The sequence below is a fragment of the Artemia sp. Qi Xiang Cuo genome, chromosome 19 (assembly GCF_049724085.1).
Source record: "Artemia sp. Qi Xiang Cuo chromosome 19, ASM4972408v1, whole genome shotgun sequence".
Classification (NCBI taxonomy): domain Eukaryota; kingdom Metazoa; phylum Arthropoda; class Branchiopoda; order Anostraca; family Artemiidae; genus Artemia; species Artemia sp. Qi Xiang Cuo.
In genome coordinates this window covers 26,701,984-26,718,944 of record NC_142812.1, presented here as the reverse complement: position 1 = coordinate 26,718,944, position 16,961 = coordinate 26,701,984, and the positions used below count along the sequence as shown (strand labels likewise).

Genomic DNA, 16,961 nt, shown 5'->3' with positions numbered 1-16,961 from the left:
TTTTTTCTTTGGTCACTTAAAAAGGACACTAGAACTTTTAAGTTCCGTTGGAATGATCCCTCCCACGATATTCTAGGACCGCTGGGTCGATACGATCACCCCTGGAAAAGAAAAAAATAAATAAACACGCATCCGTGATCTTTCTTCTGGCAAAAAATACAAAATTCCACATTTTTGCAGATAGGAGCTTGAAACCTCTACAGTAGGATTCTCAGATACGCTGAATCTGATGATGTGATTTTCATTTAAGATTCTATGAGTTTTAGGGGAACTTTTCTCCTTTTTACGAAAAGTAGACAAATTTTCTCAGGCGCGTCATTTCTGATGGGTAAGATTAAACTTGATGAAACTTATATATTTGAAATCAGCATAAAATTTTGATTCTTTTGATGTATCTATTGGTATCAAAATCCGTTTTTTAGAGTTTCGGTTACCATTGAGCCGGGTCGCTCCTTACTTACAGTTCGTTACCACGAAACATTTGATACTAAAATTAGTTTTGGAGAAGCGTTCAGCGATTCTTAATCATTAGTAGCCAAAATCGCAGAAATTTGAGACGAGCTCTGAGAAGTACCAATAATAAAGCCTAAGTATCTCATCTGTAGGAAAAATAGGATATTGACATAAAAATTCGCAGCAGACCAGGCCAAAAATATCTGGAGAATCCTCCAGTACTGTTTAACTGTTTATCTTTTCTCAGAAAGTAAAATTTATCGGGTTATTAAAAGCTCTCTGGATCGTCTGCGGCAATAAATGCATACACACCAAACTTGCAGAAATTCAAGAGGAGATCCGTGAAGTGTCAATAATAAGGTATAGGCATTCTAGCTGTATGAAAAATAGGACAATGACATAAAAACTCACATCAGAACACGCCAAAATACCCCACTATTGTTTACCTTTTCTCAGAAAGTAAAATTTATCAGGTGATTAAAAGTGTTCTAGATTGTCTGCGGTAATAAACAGGTGCACGCCTAAGTGGTATTAATCCAAAATTTGGATTTTTATTCAAAATTTATTAAACAAAGGTAATAAGAATAGTGATCTTTAAAAGAATCGTAAAAAACTGATTAAATTTTAGTAAAGAAATTGAAAAAGAAGAAAATTCTATGTCAAAATATGCGACAACCAGATTTTACCCTGCAGTAGAAAAGAAATTGAACCCGAAGCTTCATTATAGCTTCGTAACTTCATAATTTTGTAAATAGATTATAAAGTTAAGTTGGACTTCAGATGCTTCTTAATATTTTAGCATCAATTGCTAATTTTGTATGTTTTGGATACTTTCGCACATCTGCAAGTGAGAAGGCGATATGATTACCTAATTGACTAAGACTTTCAACGTGTGAAAAGAAATGAACTTGAATTGATCGATTTTAATGAATCCGTTTTTTAATTTGCATTAGCAAGGAATCCTTATGCAACATACGTATTCGTAATAATGTTTTAAAATATTGCATTTTTATTATCTTAAATATATGAAAGCACTGACCATTCTAGAAAGTGCAAGAATGGCTCTATGGCGTTAGCTACACGTTTAAATACATGAGTCAAACCGTACAAAAACTCGATTATTTGTGGGTATAAATTAAGCATTTTCAATAAAGCAACAAAAACATAAATATCGAAAATTCTTTTTGTTCCAGGCTTTTTAGGTTTTGGTATAAAAATTTTGCGACTGAGAGTCATTGACACCTGGTCCAGTTTTTTGTTATATGCTTTAAATGTGAAAAGTAGAAACTGTCAGTATGTGGTCTAACAATTGTTTTCCTATGTGGAAGAAGCTTGGTGAAGAAATTTTGTTTTTATTTTGATCTGTTCAATGAAACTGAATGAGTGAAAGTCAAGGTTTAAGCGTGAAGCTCTACAATGAAGGCTTCCGTCGTTTAATTGGAATGAAATTTTTAACACAAATTTTAGTAGCACTGTGAATTTGCATTGAAAGAATTCGTTGCAAAGAACAGTTATCACAATTTTTATCTGATCAGTTCTTGCTTCATTATTTACTTCAATTCTGTCTTTCTCTTCTACTTCATTCTTTTACTTCAATGTTTCCCATTACTTAACTAAATCTTTACATCCATCTCTTCATGCGATTCCTAATTAAATGAAATGAAAATTTAGTTAAGTAATTCATTTCATTCTCATTGTGAATGAAAATGTTACTATACTCTAAGAAATTATTTCTATACCATTCATTTTAATATAAACTGCTTTCTCTACTTACCAGAGTGTTATTGTTAACAATGACTTGAGAAATATTAACCAATTTCTCATCTCGGTTGAAAAAATAGAATGCTGCACTTATGTTTGTCTTTCCTGGAATCCATCGGTGTTCCAGTACGATGCTGCTCTGTGGGTGTAGATATAAAGCTCTATTCTCAAACACCATCTCCTTTTTTATATATTTATCTCCAACTTTTAAGCTCTAAAAAAAGAGATTCATAGTCAAATACCAAACAGTAATAAAATATCAAATAAATAAAACATATAAAAAGTGAAAAGAAAAGGAATTTATGACTTTGGTATAATATATGTTTTAATATTTAAATAATTAAGAAATCTTAAACACGTTTCTTCCATAATGTCAAAAGGTCGACAGAACATGCATGAAATTTGAAAATATGCAGAGTTGACGAGTATATTATAATTCATAAGATGGTCTTGTCATGTCCGTCGGTATTGAGGCAGTCTAATGCAGGTGTATTGTTTTTACTGATGGGACCATTTCAAAAATTCTTCTGATTGCGGTACTCATTCTGATTTTACGTTACGGTTTGGTGTTATAATTCTCGATTTCAATTCTCAACTTAACTGACTTTTCCATTGTCAGTATTAACTATACTTAGTGGGGAGATGAGAGAAAGATGAGTGTGTTGGCCTGCTTCTAATAAAGGTTAATTTTTGGTATATTCATTGGTGAGTTTTCCTGCTGAATTCAAACTTTTTTTTAATTTTATCTTTAAGTTCATAACCACCATAGTATAAAAAATTCAATTACCACACTATCAGTATCCCGGGCTTTAATACTTTTATCAGTCCTTTTAGTACTGTCTTTAATTCTTCCTTGCAAAGTAAATCATTCTTTACTTCCAAAGTGTCACAATTTTTTTCATTCTTTTCTATATCATTTCCTGTAACTTTAGCATGTTCTCAAAATATTCAACACATCTCTCTTTAACCCTTTCCTTATTACTAATTGTGGCCCTGTTCCTACCTTTGACCGGGACAAGTTCAGATTGACTGTTCCCTCCCAATTTTTTAACAATGCTAGTACAATATTTAACTGTATTGCTGTCTGGCTGCATCTGCCAGATCCTCAACAATTTTACATGATCTGTATTATGCGAATGATAGTAAACGTTTTTAGAGGCCTCCAGTATACAAAAGTACGCTATCAAAATTTGCGTAAGTTGCAGTTGATGATAATAAATATCTCTCTCTGTAAACAGAAGCTAGCTTCTGGAATGTGTATTATTTTACGGATAATTCATTTTTTGATTCACATTCAGTCAAAATGGTGTTACTTTAGCTAAGCAAGTATCATAAAGTTACTTCTGGAATGATCTTTTATAAGGGGATAGGCGGGGGCAGGGGACAGTAGCGCCAATTAAATAAAACTTTTTTGGGGGATGTTAATTTTCAAGATCTAAAAGAGAGTAATTTTTTTTAATTAAAATACCGAAAAAGAATTATTTATTAATTTAAATACCCAAAACAATGTATTTTCCAAAGTCTAGAGTGGAGCGGGGGAAAGAAAATTCTATCCCCTCAATTGGCACCTGGAGGAATTCGAGTAAAAATAGACAGAAAAGGGAATTATATGAGAAGTGTGAGAAACTAAGGGAAATTGGAAGGAATATCATGACTTTAGGTCAGCTGCGTCCAAAAGCTCCTCTAAGGTGCTTGGTTCTTAGGCCTCTCGCAAGAGACTCTTAGCTAAAGAGTTTACATCCAAAACTAAATAGAAGACTTACATGTAAACGCTCACCCTGAGGCGAGGCATCAAAAATTTTTCGAAAGCTCTTCATAGGTTTCACAAATGCTTCAAGTAGACATTGATCTCGGTTTGAAAGTCCTTTCACAAGAAATCCCTAGAAAGCCATAACTTTAATTGAAAAGTATCAAAAACAAAACAAAATTAGGCGCAACTTCAAACTAAGACATGTGAAAATGATAGCGGTGCGGAATGAAATGAGCTAATAAGACATTCAGACTTATTTGCAGGGGAAGGCGGAGGGGAGACAGGGCTCGAATTCACACACTACTCAAAATCTTTAGATTGTTGCGATTTTTCTATATTATTTTGTACATTCACATCTTCTTAGGGGGCTTTTACGAACTTTCGACCCCCCCCCCCCGTGTACGTGCCTAGAAATATTTATCACGAAACCCCCAAAATAATGAAATTCTTAGGGGTGTCACTTGGGAAGAAGGCAGGAACTCTATGTCTGCATCCCCTTTTCACAGGGACCAAGCACTCTCAAGTCATATGCAAACCAAACTGAAATAATAGAAAATGAGAGTTTTCTTCGGAAAACTTCTTCAGTCTATATAAATAATTAAATAAAAAAACAAGTTTTTTAAACTGAAAGTAAGGAGCGACATTAAAACTTAAAACGAACAGAAATTATTCCGTATATGAAAGGTGGCTGGCCCCTCCTCAACGCCTCGCTCTTTACGCTAAAGTTTTTTATTGTTTTAAAAAATAAAGTTATGAGACAGAATCAAACTTTAACGTAAAGAGCGAGGCGTTGAGGAGGGGACAGCCCCTTCCATATACGGAATAATTTCTGTTCGTTTTAAGTTTTAATGTGCTCCTTACTTTCAGTTTAAAGAACTTGTTTTTTTTTATTTAATTTCTAATCGTTTTTTAGTTAATGCAGCTTTTATTTTGGCTCACCGTCATTGAATAAGTAAACAAAATTTGCATAAAAATTTACTTTTCTTTTGCTAAATGGCTGTCTCTAAATTTGGTTCTGACGTAATTTACAAATTAACTTACGTAACGAACTTCTATATTCGTATATTTTTCTTCAGGCAAAAAATACAAAGTTGCAGATTTTTGCAGATATGAGCTTGAAACCTATGTAATAGGGTTTTCTGATGCGCTGAATCTGACGCTGTGATTTTCATTAAAATTCTTTCACTTGTATTGGATGTTTCCCCCCTCTTTAAAAAATCAGGTAAATTTTCTCAGGCTCGTAGCCTTTGATGAGTAATACTAAACTTAATAAAATTTATATATTTAGAATCAGCATTATAAGCCCATTCTTTTGATACATCTATTGAAATCAAAATTCCGTTTTTAAAAGTTTCGATTACTATTGAGCCGTATCGCTTGTTTTTTTTATTCTTTTTTTTGTTACGTATATGTTATTACGTATTTGAGGGGGTTCTCCCCTTAGTCAATAACACGCTCTTTACGTTAAAAGTTAAAAAAAAATTAATTCACAAAGCCCTGAATCACAAAGGCCGTTTAATTAGAATAGATAGCTCTTTTGAAAGCACTAAAAAAACTGTAGCGTAAAGAGCGAGGTATTGACTTGGGGGAAAACCCCCTCATATACGCAATAATTTCTTTTCGTTTTAAGTTCTAATGCTTCTTCTTAGTTTCAGTTGAAAAAAACTTGTTTTTTTTATTTAATTTCTGATCACTTTTTAAATAATGCTTGGAAATTCGGCGCCCCCTTCATAGAAATGTCCCTTTCCCCAAAGAAACATCCTCCACGGAAAGATTCTCCCGAGTAACCCCCTCCTCCAGCCCCGCCCCCCCACCAGAAAAAAATCCTTCCTGAAAATGTCTGTATATTTGCCAATAATGGTTATTGTAACCAATCTAATGAATATGTCTTTTAGGATGACTTAATCCCCCACAGTCCCCAAAGGAAGGGCTGCAATTTATGAACTTTGCCCATTGCTTAAATATTGTATTGGTTATTGAATAACCAATACAATTACATATTGTATTGGTTATTGAATAACCAATACAATATGTAAGCAATGGGCAAAGTTCATAAATTGCAGCCCTTCCTTTGGGGACTGTGGGGGATTAAGTCATCCTAAAAGACATATTAATTAGATTTTTGACTATGCTGAACAAAATGGCTATCTCAAAATTTTAATTGGGTGACTTTTAGAAATAAATGAGCGTGGGAGGGGGCCTAGTTGCCTTCCATTTTTTCTGTCACTTAAAAATGGCACTAGAACTTCTAATTTCCGTTCCAATGAGCCCTCCTACGATATTCTAGGACCACTGGGTCAATACGATTACCCCTGGGAAAAAATAAAAAAAAATAAAAATAAAAATAAACACTTGAAACCTCTACAGTAGGGTTCTCTGATACGCTGAATATGATGGTGTGATTTTCATTAAGGTTCTATAGCTTTTAGGGGGGTCTTTTCCCTTTTTTCGAAAATCAGCCAAATTTTCTCAGGCACGTAACTTTTGACGGGTAAGCTTAAACTTGATGAAACTTTATATGTTTGAAATCAAAATTAAAATCTGATTCTTTTGATGTATCTATTGGTATCAAAATTCCGTTTTTTAGAGTTTCGGTTACCATTGAGCCGGGTCGCTCCTTACTTACAGTTCGTTACCACGAACTGTTTGATAAAAGACTTCCAAGGCACATCCACTATATTTTACTAGAATATAAAACTTATTACGAAGTTTTTATTATTGTTACTGAGGAGGAAAAGAAAGTCCCATAACCTATTATTAGAAAAATAAGATCTGAGAGAAAAATAGAATAAAAAATCTGAAAAGAATATTCGTAAAGATCAATTTTCAGAAGAAAAACAACTGCAATATATTTACCGATGGAGGCTATCAGATATTAATTTTAATAAGATTAATCCTATCCTTTCCCCCTTTCCCAATAACTATCTTTCTAAAATTTATCATAGAATTCGTTCTGGAACAAATGGACTAAATTTCCTTGCATTCTCATATAAGCTTTCTAATTCAAGTGGTTCAATTCCCCTGTCCCCTCTTTGCAGGCATTGTAATATGAATAATAAAACAATTGACCATTGCCTATTTGAATGTAATATGCTGACGTCTGCACAACATACCTTGCTTTCTAAACTGTTAAAATACTTCAAACACCACAAAATCCCACTATCAGCCAAGAGCCTAGCCAACTATACCTGCACACAGAGCATAGAAATCGACATCTATCATCTTATATTTGAACTCCTAGAGTCGAAAGACTTGCTGAAAGATATCTGAATATATATAATAAATATGAGGCAATCAAGCCAGTAGCTCTGTAGCCCACAGAGTGAAGCAAAAGGAAAAGGGCTAAATAGTTTTACTGAAAAGCCCGCTTGCTGTTAAATAGAAGAAGAAGAAGAAGAACTGTCACTAATAAGAAATACAAATTAATGAGAAGTTGAATTATGAGAATTTGAATGAAGAAAAAAAGAAGCGAAGTAGCCTATCTTGAGTGAAGCGAAATACCAACCATTTTTTATTCACTGAAAATACTCAAGTCACTACTCCCAGAATTAAAAGTACTTTTTAATGGTGGCAATTCTTAAATTACAAAGTGAACAAAAGAGCGTATCTCATATTATTCTTCCCAATCTCCCGATATAAAACAAATGATCACAGAAGGTTATTTTTCAGAACACCTTTTTAAACTTCCAGTTATTGCGGAAAGTGACTCGCTCTTTACTAGGTTTCAGCCACGGATGCAACCATGAGGATAGGGCTCATTAGATATAAGGTTACCTATTATGCAGTTAAGGGACAAAAGGGATCAGAGTGTCGCAACAAACTTCCAGTTTTATACCCAGTGGCCCCCTAAGGCACTGGACGAAACTTTTAAGGCTGTTAGATCACCCATCACCCATCTAAAAACAAATGCTTTATAAATGTTTTTCAGTTGAAATATGGTAATGTTTGACCTTTTCGAAATAAAAATCATACAAGAATTTACAGTCTTTGCAACTAGATGTCCAAAAGCCAGTCCTGGGGCTGAAACTCAACCCTCTTACCTGCTATAAAATATAAAAAAAACAAGTTTTTTTAAAAAACTGAAATTAAGGAGTATAATGATATATATATATATATATATATATATATATATATATATATATATATATATATATATATATATATATATATATATATATATATATATATATATATATATATATATATATATATATATATATATATATATATATATATATATATATATATCAAGGAGGCACACTTGTGCCTCTATAAAGAGGCGACCCACCACAATGTTAAGCGATTTCAGGTCCTAAAGGTCGCAGAGAGAGGGCGGTAATCGCATTTTGTAGCCCAAGCTCAAACTAAGAAACTTGCAAAATTTCATCCTCCTCCGACTTTATCTTCATGGGGTAAACTGGGCCGGAAGTTTCGACCATCCCACCACAGCCCCCCTTTAACGTTGTCCGTTGGGCTGAAATTTAGAGGTTAAGCTTTCCTAGGGCCCGGGAGCTTATCCTCGAAATTTCAGCTCAATCCGATCATTCCTTCCCTGTTTTCAAAAAACCAAATATAGCCACTTAAAATTCATCATCATCAGTTCTTTTTTTTCTTATCCACGCCTACAGGCCACAGTTGGCAACTGATCCGGGTGAATGAGGGCTCAATCGAAGAAGAATTCAACCTGTTAGGGCCTTTTGATATTTTCGGACCGAAAAAATTATCCCCTGAATTTACAATTAAGAAAAACCTCGTTTTCCTATAATAGCCCATGTTAATTTTTCCCACAACAACCCCCCTTTAACGTTGTCTGATCGGGTTGAAATTTAGAGGATAAGCTTTCCTGAGGCCTGGGAGCTTATCCTCGAAATTTCAGCTCAATTTGATCACTCCTTCCCTGTTTTCCAAAAACCAAATATTAAGTTTTGTGGGAATTTGCTTTGCGAAAATAGATTCCATTTACTAAAAAACAATTACAATTGTGTCTCATTAGTCCAGCGGTTGATACTTCAGACTGTCAGGCGGAAAACCCGGGTTCGATTCACCGTCAGAGCAAATTATTTATATACTGAATTTAACCTTTAAAAAAGAAACTCAGTTTCGTTTTTAAATTATTTGAAAAAAATTACGTTTTCTAAAGAGTTAAAGAGGCTGAGTTACAAGGTCGACCCTTAAAACGTACAGGGATTAGGAGGCACAGTTGGGGGGCTGTTAAAGAGGCTGAGTCACAAGTTCGAACCTTAAAACGTACAGGGATTAGGAGGCACCCTGTACGACGTGATTTGAGTATTCAGGAATTAAAAGCCTTAACACAAGAATGTTCAAGAGCGGGGGTTTGGGGGCGGCAGCCCCCAACTTTAACTCCTGACACGATCAGCTAACAGTTAGTCAAGCAATAATAAGTAATAAACTGTACAAAAACGTGCAGAAATTATTTGAAAAAAACTACGTTTTCTAAAGAGTTAAAGAGGCTGAGTTACAAGGTCAAACCTTAAAACGTACAGGGATTAGGAGGCACAGTTGGGGGGCTGCCGCCCCCAAACCCCCGCTTTCGCAGCCTTTAAATAAAAAAAAAGTTCTTTAAACTGAAAGTAAGGAGCGACATTAAAACTTAAAACGAACAGAAATTATTCCGTATATGAAAGGGCTGTGCCCTCCTCAACGCCTCGCTCTTTACGCTAAAGTTTTTATTGTTTAAGAAAAAGAGTTGTGAGAAAGTCAAACTTTAGCGTAAAGAGCGAGGCGTTGAGGAGGGCACAGCCCCTCTCATATACGGAATAGTTTCTGTTCGTTTTAAGTTTTAATGTCGCTCCTTACTTTCAGTTTAAAGAACATTGTTTTTTTATTTAAAGGCTGCGAAAGCGGGGAGTTTGGGGGCGGAAGCCCCCCAACTGTGCCTCCTAATCCCTGTACGTTTTAAGGTTTGACCTTGTAACTCAGCCTCTTTAACTCTTTAGAAAACGTAGTTTTTTTCAAATAATATATATATATATATATATATATATATATATATATATATATATATATATATATATATATATATATATATATATATATATATATATTATGCCAGGATCCGGCGGCTTAAACGCTGAGCCACAGCAAAGGGAAAAAAACTAATTTTTCTGTATAGTTGTGACCTATTTAGATCGTTTTTGTGGCCAGAAATGTCAATATGCCAGTTTTAAGAAATAAAAACTATGTAGCCGATTCAAAGCCAGGTCGCAGCTCTCGGCACGCCGCAGACTAGTTTATATTGATTCCCGTTGTCGTTCATCTTCTAACTGCAGATAATGTGAACTTCTTCTTGATGTCAGGTTAGGTTCGATGCTTCCAGCCCCAGAAAAATACTAAAAAGGTATATAATTCTAAGAAAAAAGTGTTCTAAATAAATACACAGTTGGTCCTTTAAAAGGAGTATATATATTCGTTATTCTTTTGTTTTAAGTCATGAGGTGTCAAATAAGCTATAACAATTGAGTTAAGAAAGTCCGGTGTGAATTTAATTCCTCTTTTCTGTTAATGCATCAAAGAATCATCCACTTTACAGGTTTTCTTTTGCTTCTGGAACTCGTTGTGATTCTCACTGTTGCTTCTCTTCTAACCACAGATTTCATTTATGATTCAATTCAATTCAATTTATTGAAATAAAAAAAGATGAAACATAACACCAATAATAATATTGATCCTGGAAGCGAACTTGTTAAGGACCATAACAAAAAAAAATTGAAAATGAACAAGAGAGAAAAAAAAAAGAAAAAACAGAAAAAAAGAGAAAACACGGGTAAATTAAGGCATATTTATTAAAAATTTTGAGATTTATAATATCAAAGTTTAGTAACATTGTTATAAAGCGTGCGAAAACTTGTGGATAGCTCGATACTGGAGGGTTTTATATTCCATTGAAGTATAGATTTATAAATGGGGGGTCGCTGGGCGGAGCTAGAGACACACTTTGTGACAATAAAGGAACGGTTGGATGAACGGAGACATAGGCCTTCAGAATTATTGCAATTAAAATAAGATAATAATTGGGGAGGAAGGTTTTTATGGTAAGCGGAGTATACAAGGGATAGATTTATTTTTTAATTATTTGTTCAAAGGAATAATACCAAAATCGGAGAACAAGTCCTGGGTGGGATATAGTCGGGGCAGCCGAAAAACTGCTTTGATGGCACGGTTTTGGGCAGTTTTTAATTTATTGGTAACTGACGACACACATACAGAGACGACAAACACCCAAAGACGAAACACACAGAGACGACACACATATAGAGACGACGCACGTACAAAGACGACACACACACAGAGACGACACTCACACAGAGACGACGCACATAAGACGAGATAAGTGTTGCCCCAAACTGATCCACAGTATGAGATATATGGGACGACACACATATAGAGACGACACACAACCAAAGACGAAACACACACAGAGACGACACATATAGAGACGACACACGTACAGAGACGAAACACACACAGAGACGACACTCACAAAGAGACGACGCATATAAGACGAGATAAGTGTTGCCCCAAACAGATCCGCAGTATGAGATATATGGGTAAATAAAAGAGTAATAAAGGGTGACAAGGATATCAGAGGGAAGAAAATTATTCACACGATTAATCATACTTACCTGTCGCAAGATTATGGTTCTGATGCAGGATATGTGAGTTGCAAATGATAGGGAGGAGTCTATGTGGACATCAAGAAACTTGGCAACTTCGACCTGTGGGAGGAGATTGGTGGAATATTTTAGGCCAAGTGCTTGCTGAGATTCATTTTTTTTGTAAGGGGTTCGAAATAATACAACCTGACTTTTCTTGCTGTTAACGGTCATGCATTTAACGAGAGACCATTCCTGTACTCTATTCAGAAGGATTTGAGCAGAGGTGACAACGGATGGTAAATTAGGGCCGGTGATGAAAAAGTTGCTATCGTCAGCAAAAAGTACTGGGTGCACTGAGAAAAAGTATTGGACCAAGAGCAGAGCCCTGCGGTACGCCCCTCCGGACCGGTAGGGGATGCGAGGTCATGCCGCCCAGACTCACACTTTGTACTCTACCAGAGATATAAGAACCGAACCATGAGAAAGGAATTCCACGAATCCCTATGTTCTTAATTTTACTTAATAAAACACTGTGATCAACCATGTCCAAGGCCTTAGAAAAATCCAGAAATAAGCCAATTACAGTATTTTTAAGGTCAAGTTGGGAACGGATAAACTGTGTAGCGTCGATTAGTACATGAGCAGTTGAAAATTTGGAATGGAAGCCATATTGATGAGAAGAAATCAACGAATCTGAAGGATTAATCCCAAATAAAAAGGAAGAAAGACGTCGGAAGATAATTCTCTCAAGCACTTTGGATACAACTGGGAGAAGTGAGGTTGGACGATAATTACTTATCTCAGACGGATCGCCTTTTTTATGAATCGGGATAACAATTGCTGATTTAAATATTTCTGGGAAGACTCCATTGATCTTAGACAGGTTTGCTATATGCACAATGGGTTCACAAACATAGGAAGATGCAGTTCTAAGAAGCTTATTACTTATCCCAAGGAAGTCAGGTGTACTACTATTAGAGAGAGATTCAATAACTTGAAGCACCTCATTTCTATCAGTTGGAGAGAAAAACATGGATCTGGGATTCTTGCTAGGGTGTACTGACTGGGAAGGGGAACAGGAGTTAGCATTTGGAATATTGGTGAAATAATTATTAAAAGCATCCGGTACTGAAATTGGGTTAATTAATTTGCCACTGATGTCCTTAAGGTTAATAGGTATAGATCTTGAATTCCTTTTTTTGAAAGAATTTCATTTATTGTTGACCAAATTTTTTGCAAGTTCCCTTAACAGTGAGTGATTATTGAATAATAATAATTTTTTTTGCTTCACGGATGAGTTTGATATATAAGTTTTTGTATTTTTTATAATTAGTTAGGTCAATAACGCTACTAGTTTTGCAAGCTAACTTATATAGGTCATTTTTACAGTATGAAGAGATTATCAGGCTAGTGGACATCTAGGGGTGTATGTAGGTAGTTTTTCGGTTTGATTTACAGACTGGAAAGGTTGAACTGATAAGATCACTCAGTCCCTGCGTAAAACCATTTGTGGCTGAATTAACATCCTGACAATCCAAAACCTTTGACCAGTCAAAGGTTTTCAAACGATCCGTGATCCGGTTCATATTCACAATATTGTATATTCTATTAGACGTAGGGGTACTAGTTCTAGGGTGTTTAGTAGTTGGTTGGAAGGGTAGGGAGAGATAGATTGGAAAGGGATCTGACAGATCAGAGAATGTTATTTTGGAGGACAGGTAGTTTCCTAGGGAAGTGAATACAAGAATTTTATCAATGACAATAGCGGTAAACCGCTTATGTCCAAATCCAGTAGGAAACAGAATCCTTGAAAGAAGACCACTTGAGGTAAATGTTTCAAAGAAGATATCACAATCATTATTACTGCTAACATTTAGTAAATTACAATTGAAGTCCCCAAAAACTATTGCCTTCTTTTGTGGTAAATTCATAAAACTAGAAAAGTCATCAAACAGATTACAAAAGAAAGGTTTCGAAATGAGGGTGGTTTATAAAACAATGAAAAAATAAAAGAAGTGCCGTCAACACTCATATCAACAATTATTGAATAAATGCATCTATTATTTATAGGTTGCGAGAATAAAGATTCACAGTGTAATAGCCTGGTGAATTTTAGACTTGACCGGATGTAAAGAGAAAAACCAGTAGAGGACTTGGTTCAATACAGTCGTTGTTACACTGGTTGTCCAATGTCTTCTAGTTACAGATCTCACTTGCGCTTCATTTTCTTGCATCATTACCTCAGCTTTTTCCCATGCCTTTTACTTTAACTGTACGGATTCATTCAAAATCATGTGTTCCAATGCCTTTGCTCACTGAAATATATAAAATGCTATTTCTTGTTCCATGTCTTTTTCTTTAGCGGTTCAGAGCCATTTGTAATTTTGTATAATTTCGCACGTGTCATATATACTAAATAATTAATTCCTCTTTCTAACCTTTACATACGCTAAAATAATACGCTCCTTATTCAATTGTAATTTTCTGCAAAGCAGATTGTCATCTTGTCTAATTTTACATACGTCATAAATACTAAAAACAATACGACCACTCCTGGTGCGGAAATAATGCACTTCATCGGCTAATAAATGTAATTTATGCGCTTGAAATGTGCTCATAAATAAAAGACGTCAGTCATATGTATTTATTCTAAAATTAAGGCTCAAAACGAATTTTATCGAACGAGTGACCTGTCTAGATCGTTTTTTCAGGCCAGAAAGTGTCAGAGAGCCAATTCACCCCCCCCCCAAAAAAAATATGGAGCCGTTTTCAATAAAAAATAAATACATAAATGAACAATTATTGCTCGTTTAAAGAAATAGATATATACATATATATATATATATATATCACCGTAAGTAAAGCAGAAATATCTACAACTTCTTCTGATATAGAAAGTGTTTGTGTCCCGAATCCTAGAGGGACCAGGGAAATTAGAATCGTGAGAAGCAGCCCCACAACCATTATTTATTGCAAATTTTGGTTTATTTGTTCGACATTATTATCCGTTTTAAAATTTCTTTGTTTTAGATTTCATCCATAGTTATCGTCAATACTGATTTTTTCCGTTTTAAGCTTGAATTATTATACAAAATATCTGCTCGTTTCAGGGTTTAATTTCGCTCTTTTACGCGAAAATACTGCATCGCTCAAATCTGCAAGTCCCAAATTTCATTTCGTTTTTTGGTTGTTTGGTAAATATTCGAGACTTTTATAAGTTCCTTACGCTTATAAGGTTTGCCCCCAAATTACGGTAAAACAAACCTAACAAACACATCATTCAAGGAGGGGAGGGGGGGGGGCAAAATCTTGTCATAAGCAAATCTACCCGATAAGTTTTGAGCGTCCAAAGAGAATCTAGCCTCTGCAAGGAGAAGGAAAGGAGCAACCTTTAATTCGTATCATCAATGCACCTACCGGAAGAGGTTGTCAGATCTCTACCCAAATTGGTGGGAAATAAACCTGATTGTGCTAGTTGTGCCTTTTGGGGGTTATAAAATGACCTCCATAAAATTCATCAAAAAATTTATCATCATTAAATCTATCATAAAGTATGTTTCAGAACTTAACCAGATTTGGTGGTAAATAAGAATTAGTTGTGCTTTTTGAGAATCAGGGTCTAAGTTCACCACTGTGGAGGAGGTTAAAAACAGGAGGGAGAGGGAAGGAGGGTGAAAATGGCTAGCTTTGAAGTACAGACCCAATCCTAAGTCTAATGGGAGTAGGAAGGAGGAGGCCGTTTTTTGCTATCATGAAATCTACCTATACGATGGTTGTATTTTCACAGAAATTGGTGGAAAATAAGAGCTAATTTCCACCTTTTTGGGTTTGGCATCCAATCCAACGTCTGTAAGGAAATTGTTCTTTATATTCTTGCTATCAGAAGATCAGAACATCTACTAGAAGAGGTTTATGGGTCTCAACCAAACCCGACGAGAGGCAGCAACTGTCTTCAAAATTCTCCCTTTTGTTGGTCCAAGAACGACTCGACTTATATGGGGAAAGAAGAAGGAAATCCCTAAATTCTTGTTAACAACACATCGACCATAGGAGGTCGTACAATCACAACCAAATTTGCTTGGAAGCAAATGTTAGGTTCATATTCGTACGTCTAAAATTAACGTACGGTTGTAGAGGGGCTTAAATTTTGAAGTGCGAGGGAGGTTCAAGCCAAACAATGCCTTTGGACAAGGCCTAAGGCAAATACATTACTTCAAATCGATGAGTGACCCATGTGTCACAATTTTTTGTGTATTTCTGGGAACTGGAGGTCTTGTTTTTATTTCATCATGAAGCAAGTAGCAGAACAATTAACGAAAAAATAAATCCAAAGTCTATTCCTGCACACGCTCTTGTCAATACTGCGTGTTTATAACCGACTGTAAAATATGAAAATAGAAATTTACCCATAAGCTTGACGCTCAGAAATTAAAATTTGTGCACAAGTACCTGATAAGCATCCTTGTCATATAGGCTATGTATCTCTTCAATATACGATAGTTTTATTTTGTGCGCTTGAAGCAAAATAGTGGAAACTTCTTTAGCGTGTTGCATAAACAGGGTCTCATCATTGTATTTGCTTAAGAAAATCGGCTCCCAGTAGCTATATATACCAGGAGTACCTACAAGAAAATATAGGTAAAAGGCAAATATCAATAATTTGAAGCATATAAAATAAAAGACCATGACTTTGTAAAGGTTTAAAATGACATAAAATTGTGCATTAAATTTTAATTTAGTTTAATTTTAGTTTCACAAATGCTACTCCAAACTATTCATCAAAAGATTAAAAAAATTATTATTTTGCAAAATAAACTAAAGATTTTAGCCAAAAATAATAATTTTATCCCAGTCTCATCTGGATATTTACAACAATCTCTATCCCCATTTTGGCTAATTTATTAAAACTATCCTTGAGAATTGATCTCTGTAAAATTTGAGGATACACGTAAACTGTCAAAGCCACTCTTCTGTAATATCAATCTAGAAAAGGCTCAAACCCCTTCGGTTGGAGTCTTATCACTAAACCTTATTCCTAAGACTACCTTTAAAAAATTCTTCGTAAAGTTCCTTTAACTGACACTCTCATAATGTCAATTCAAATGAAGGAATAAAAATAATTTCTTCAACCGGCGAATGATTGGAATAATTATCAAAAGCAGAATAGTAAAGATTGTTTGATTTAATAATCAGAATAAAAAGGCATTGTAGGATATACTCTCTGTTTATTCACACCCTTTGTCTTTGGATCTATTCGAAACGAAGTCATTATGCTTTTCATAAAAAATTTGCTGCCTGGAAATACACATGAAGTGCTTCAACTTGTTATCATTACACCTGTTCATTTGAAAACCCTCCCCTTTGTGAGTGTATCCTCCCCG

The 16,961-nt window shown here is 35.0% G+C and overlaps 1 protein-coding gene across 2 annotated transcripts in view; it reads right to left on the bottom strand.

Annotated features, from left to right (window-relative positions):
• LOC148940670 (xylosyltransferase Oxt-like) overlaps positions 1 to 16,961 on the bottom strand; it is a 72,210-nt gene that overhangs the window by 14,706 nt on the left and 40,543 nt on the right. The window contains exons 9-11 of one of the 2 annotated variants that reach the window (XM_089104980.1): positions 16,030 to 16,202; positions 3,978 to 4,094; positions 2,228 to 2,428 (exon numbers count right to left, since the gene is read on the bottom strand). In XM_089104980.1, coding sequence (XP_088961106.1) covers positions 2,228 to 2,428; positions 3,978 to 4,094; positions 16,030 to 16,202 — 491 coding nt within the window. The remainder of the gene's footprint in view (positions 1 to 2,227; positions 2,429 to 3,977; positions 4,095 to 16,029; positions 16,203 to 16,961) is intronic. The other variant, XM_089104981.1, reaches the window with a different exon arrangement.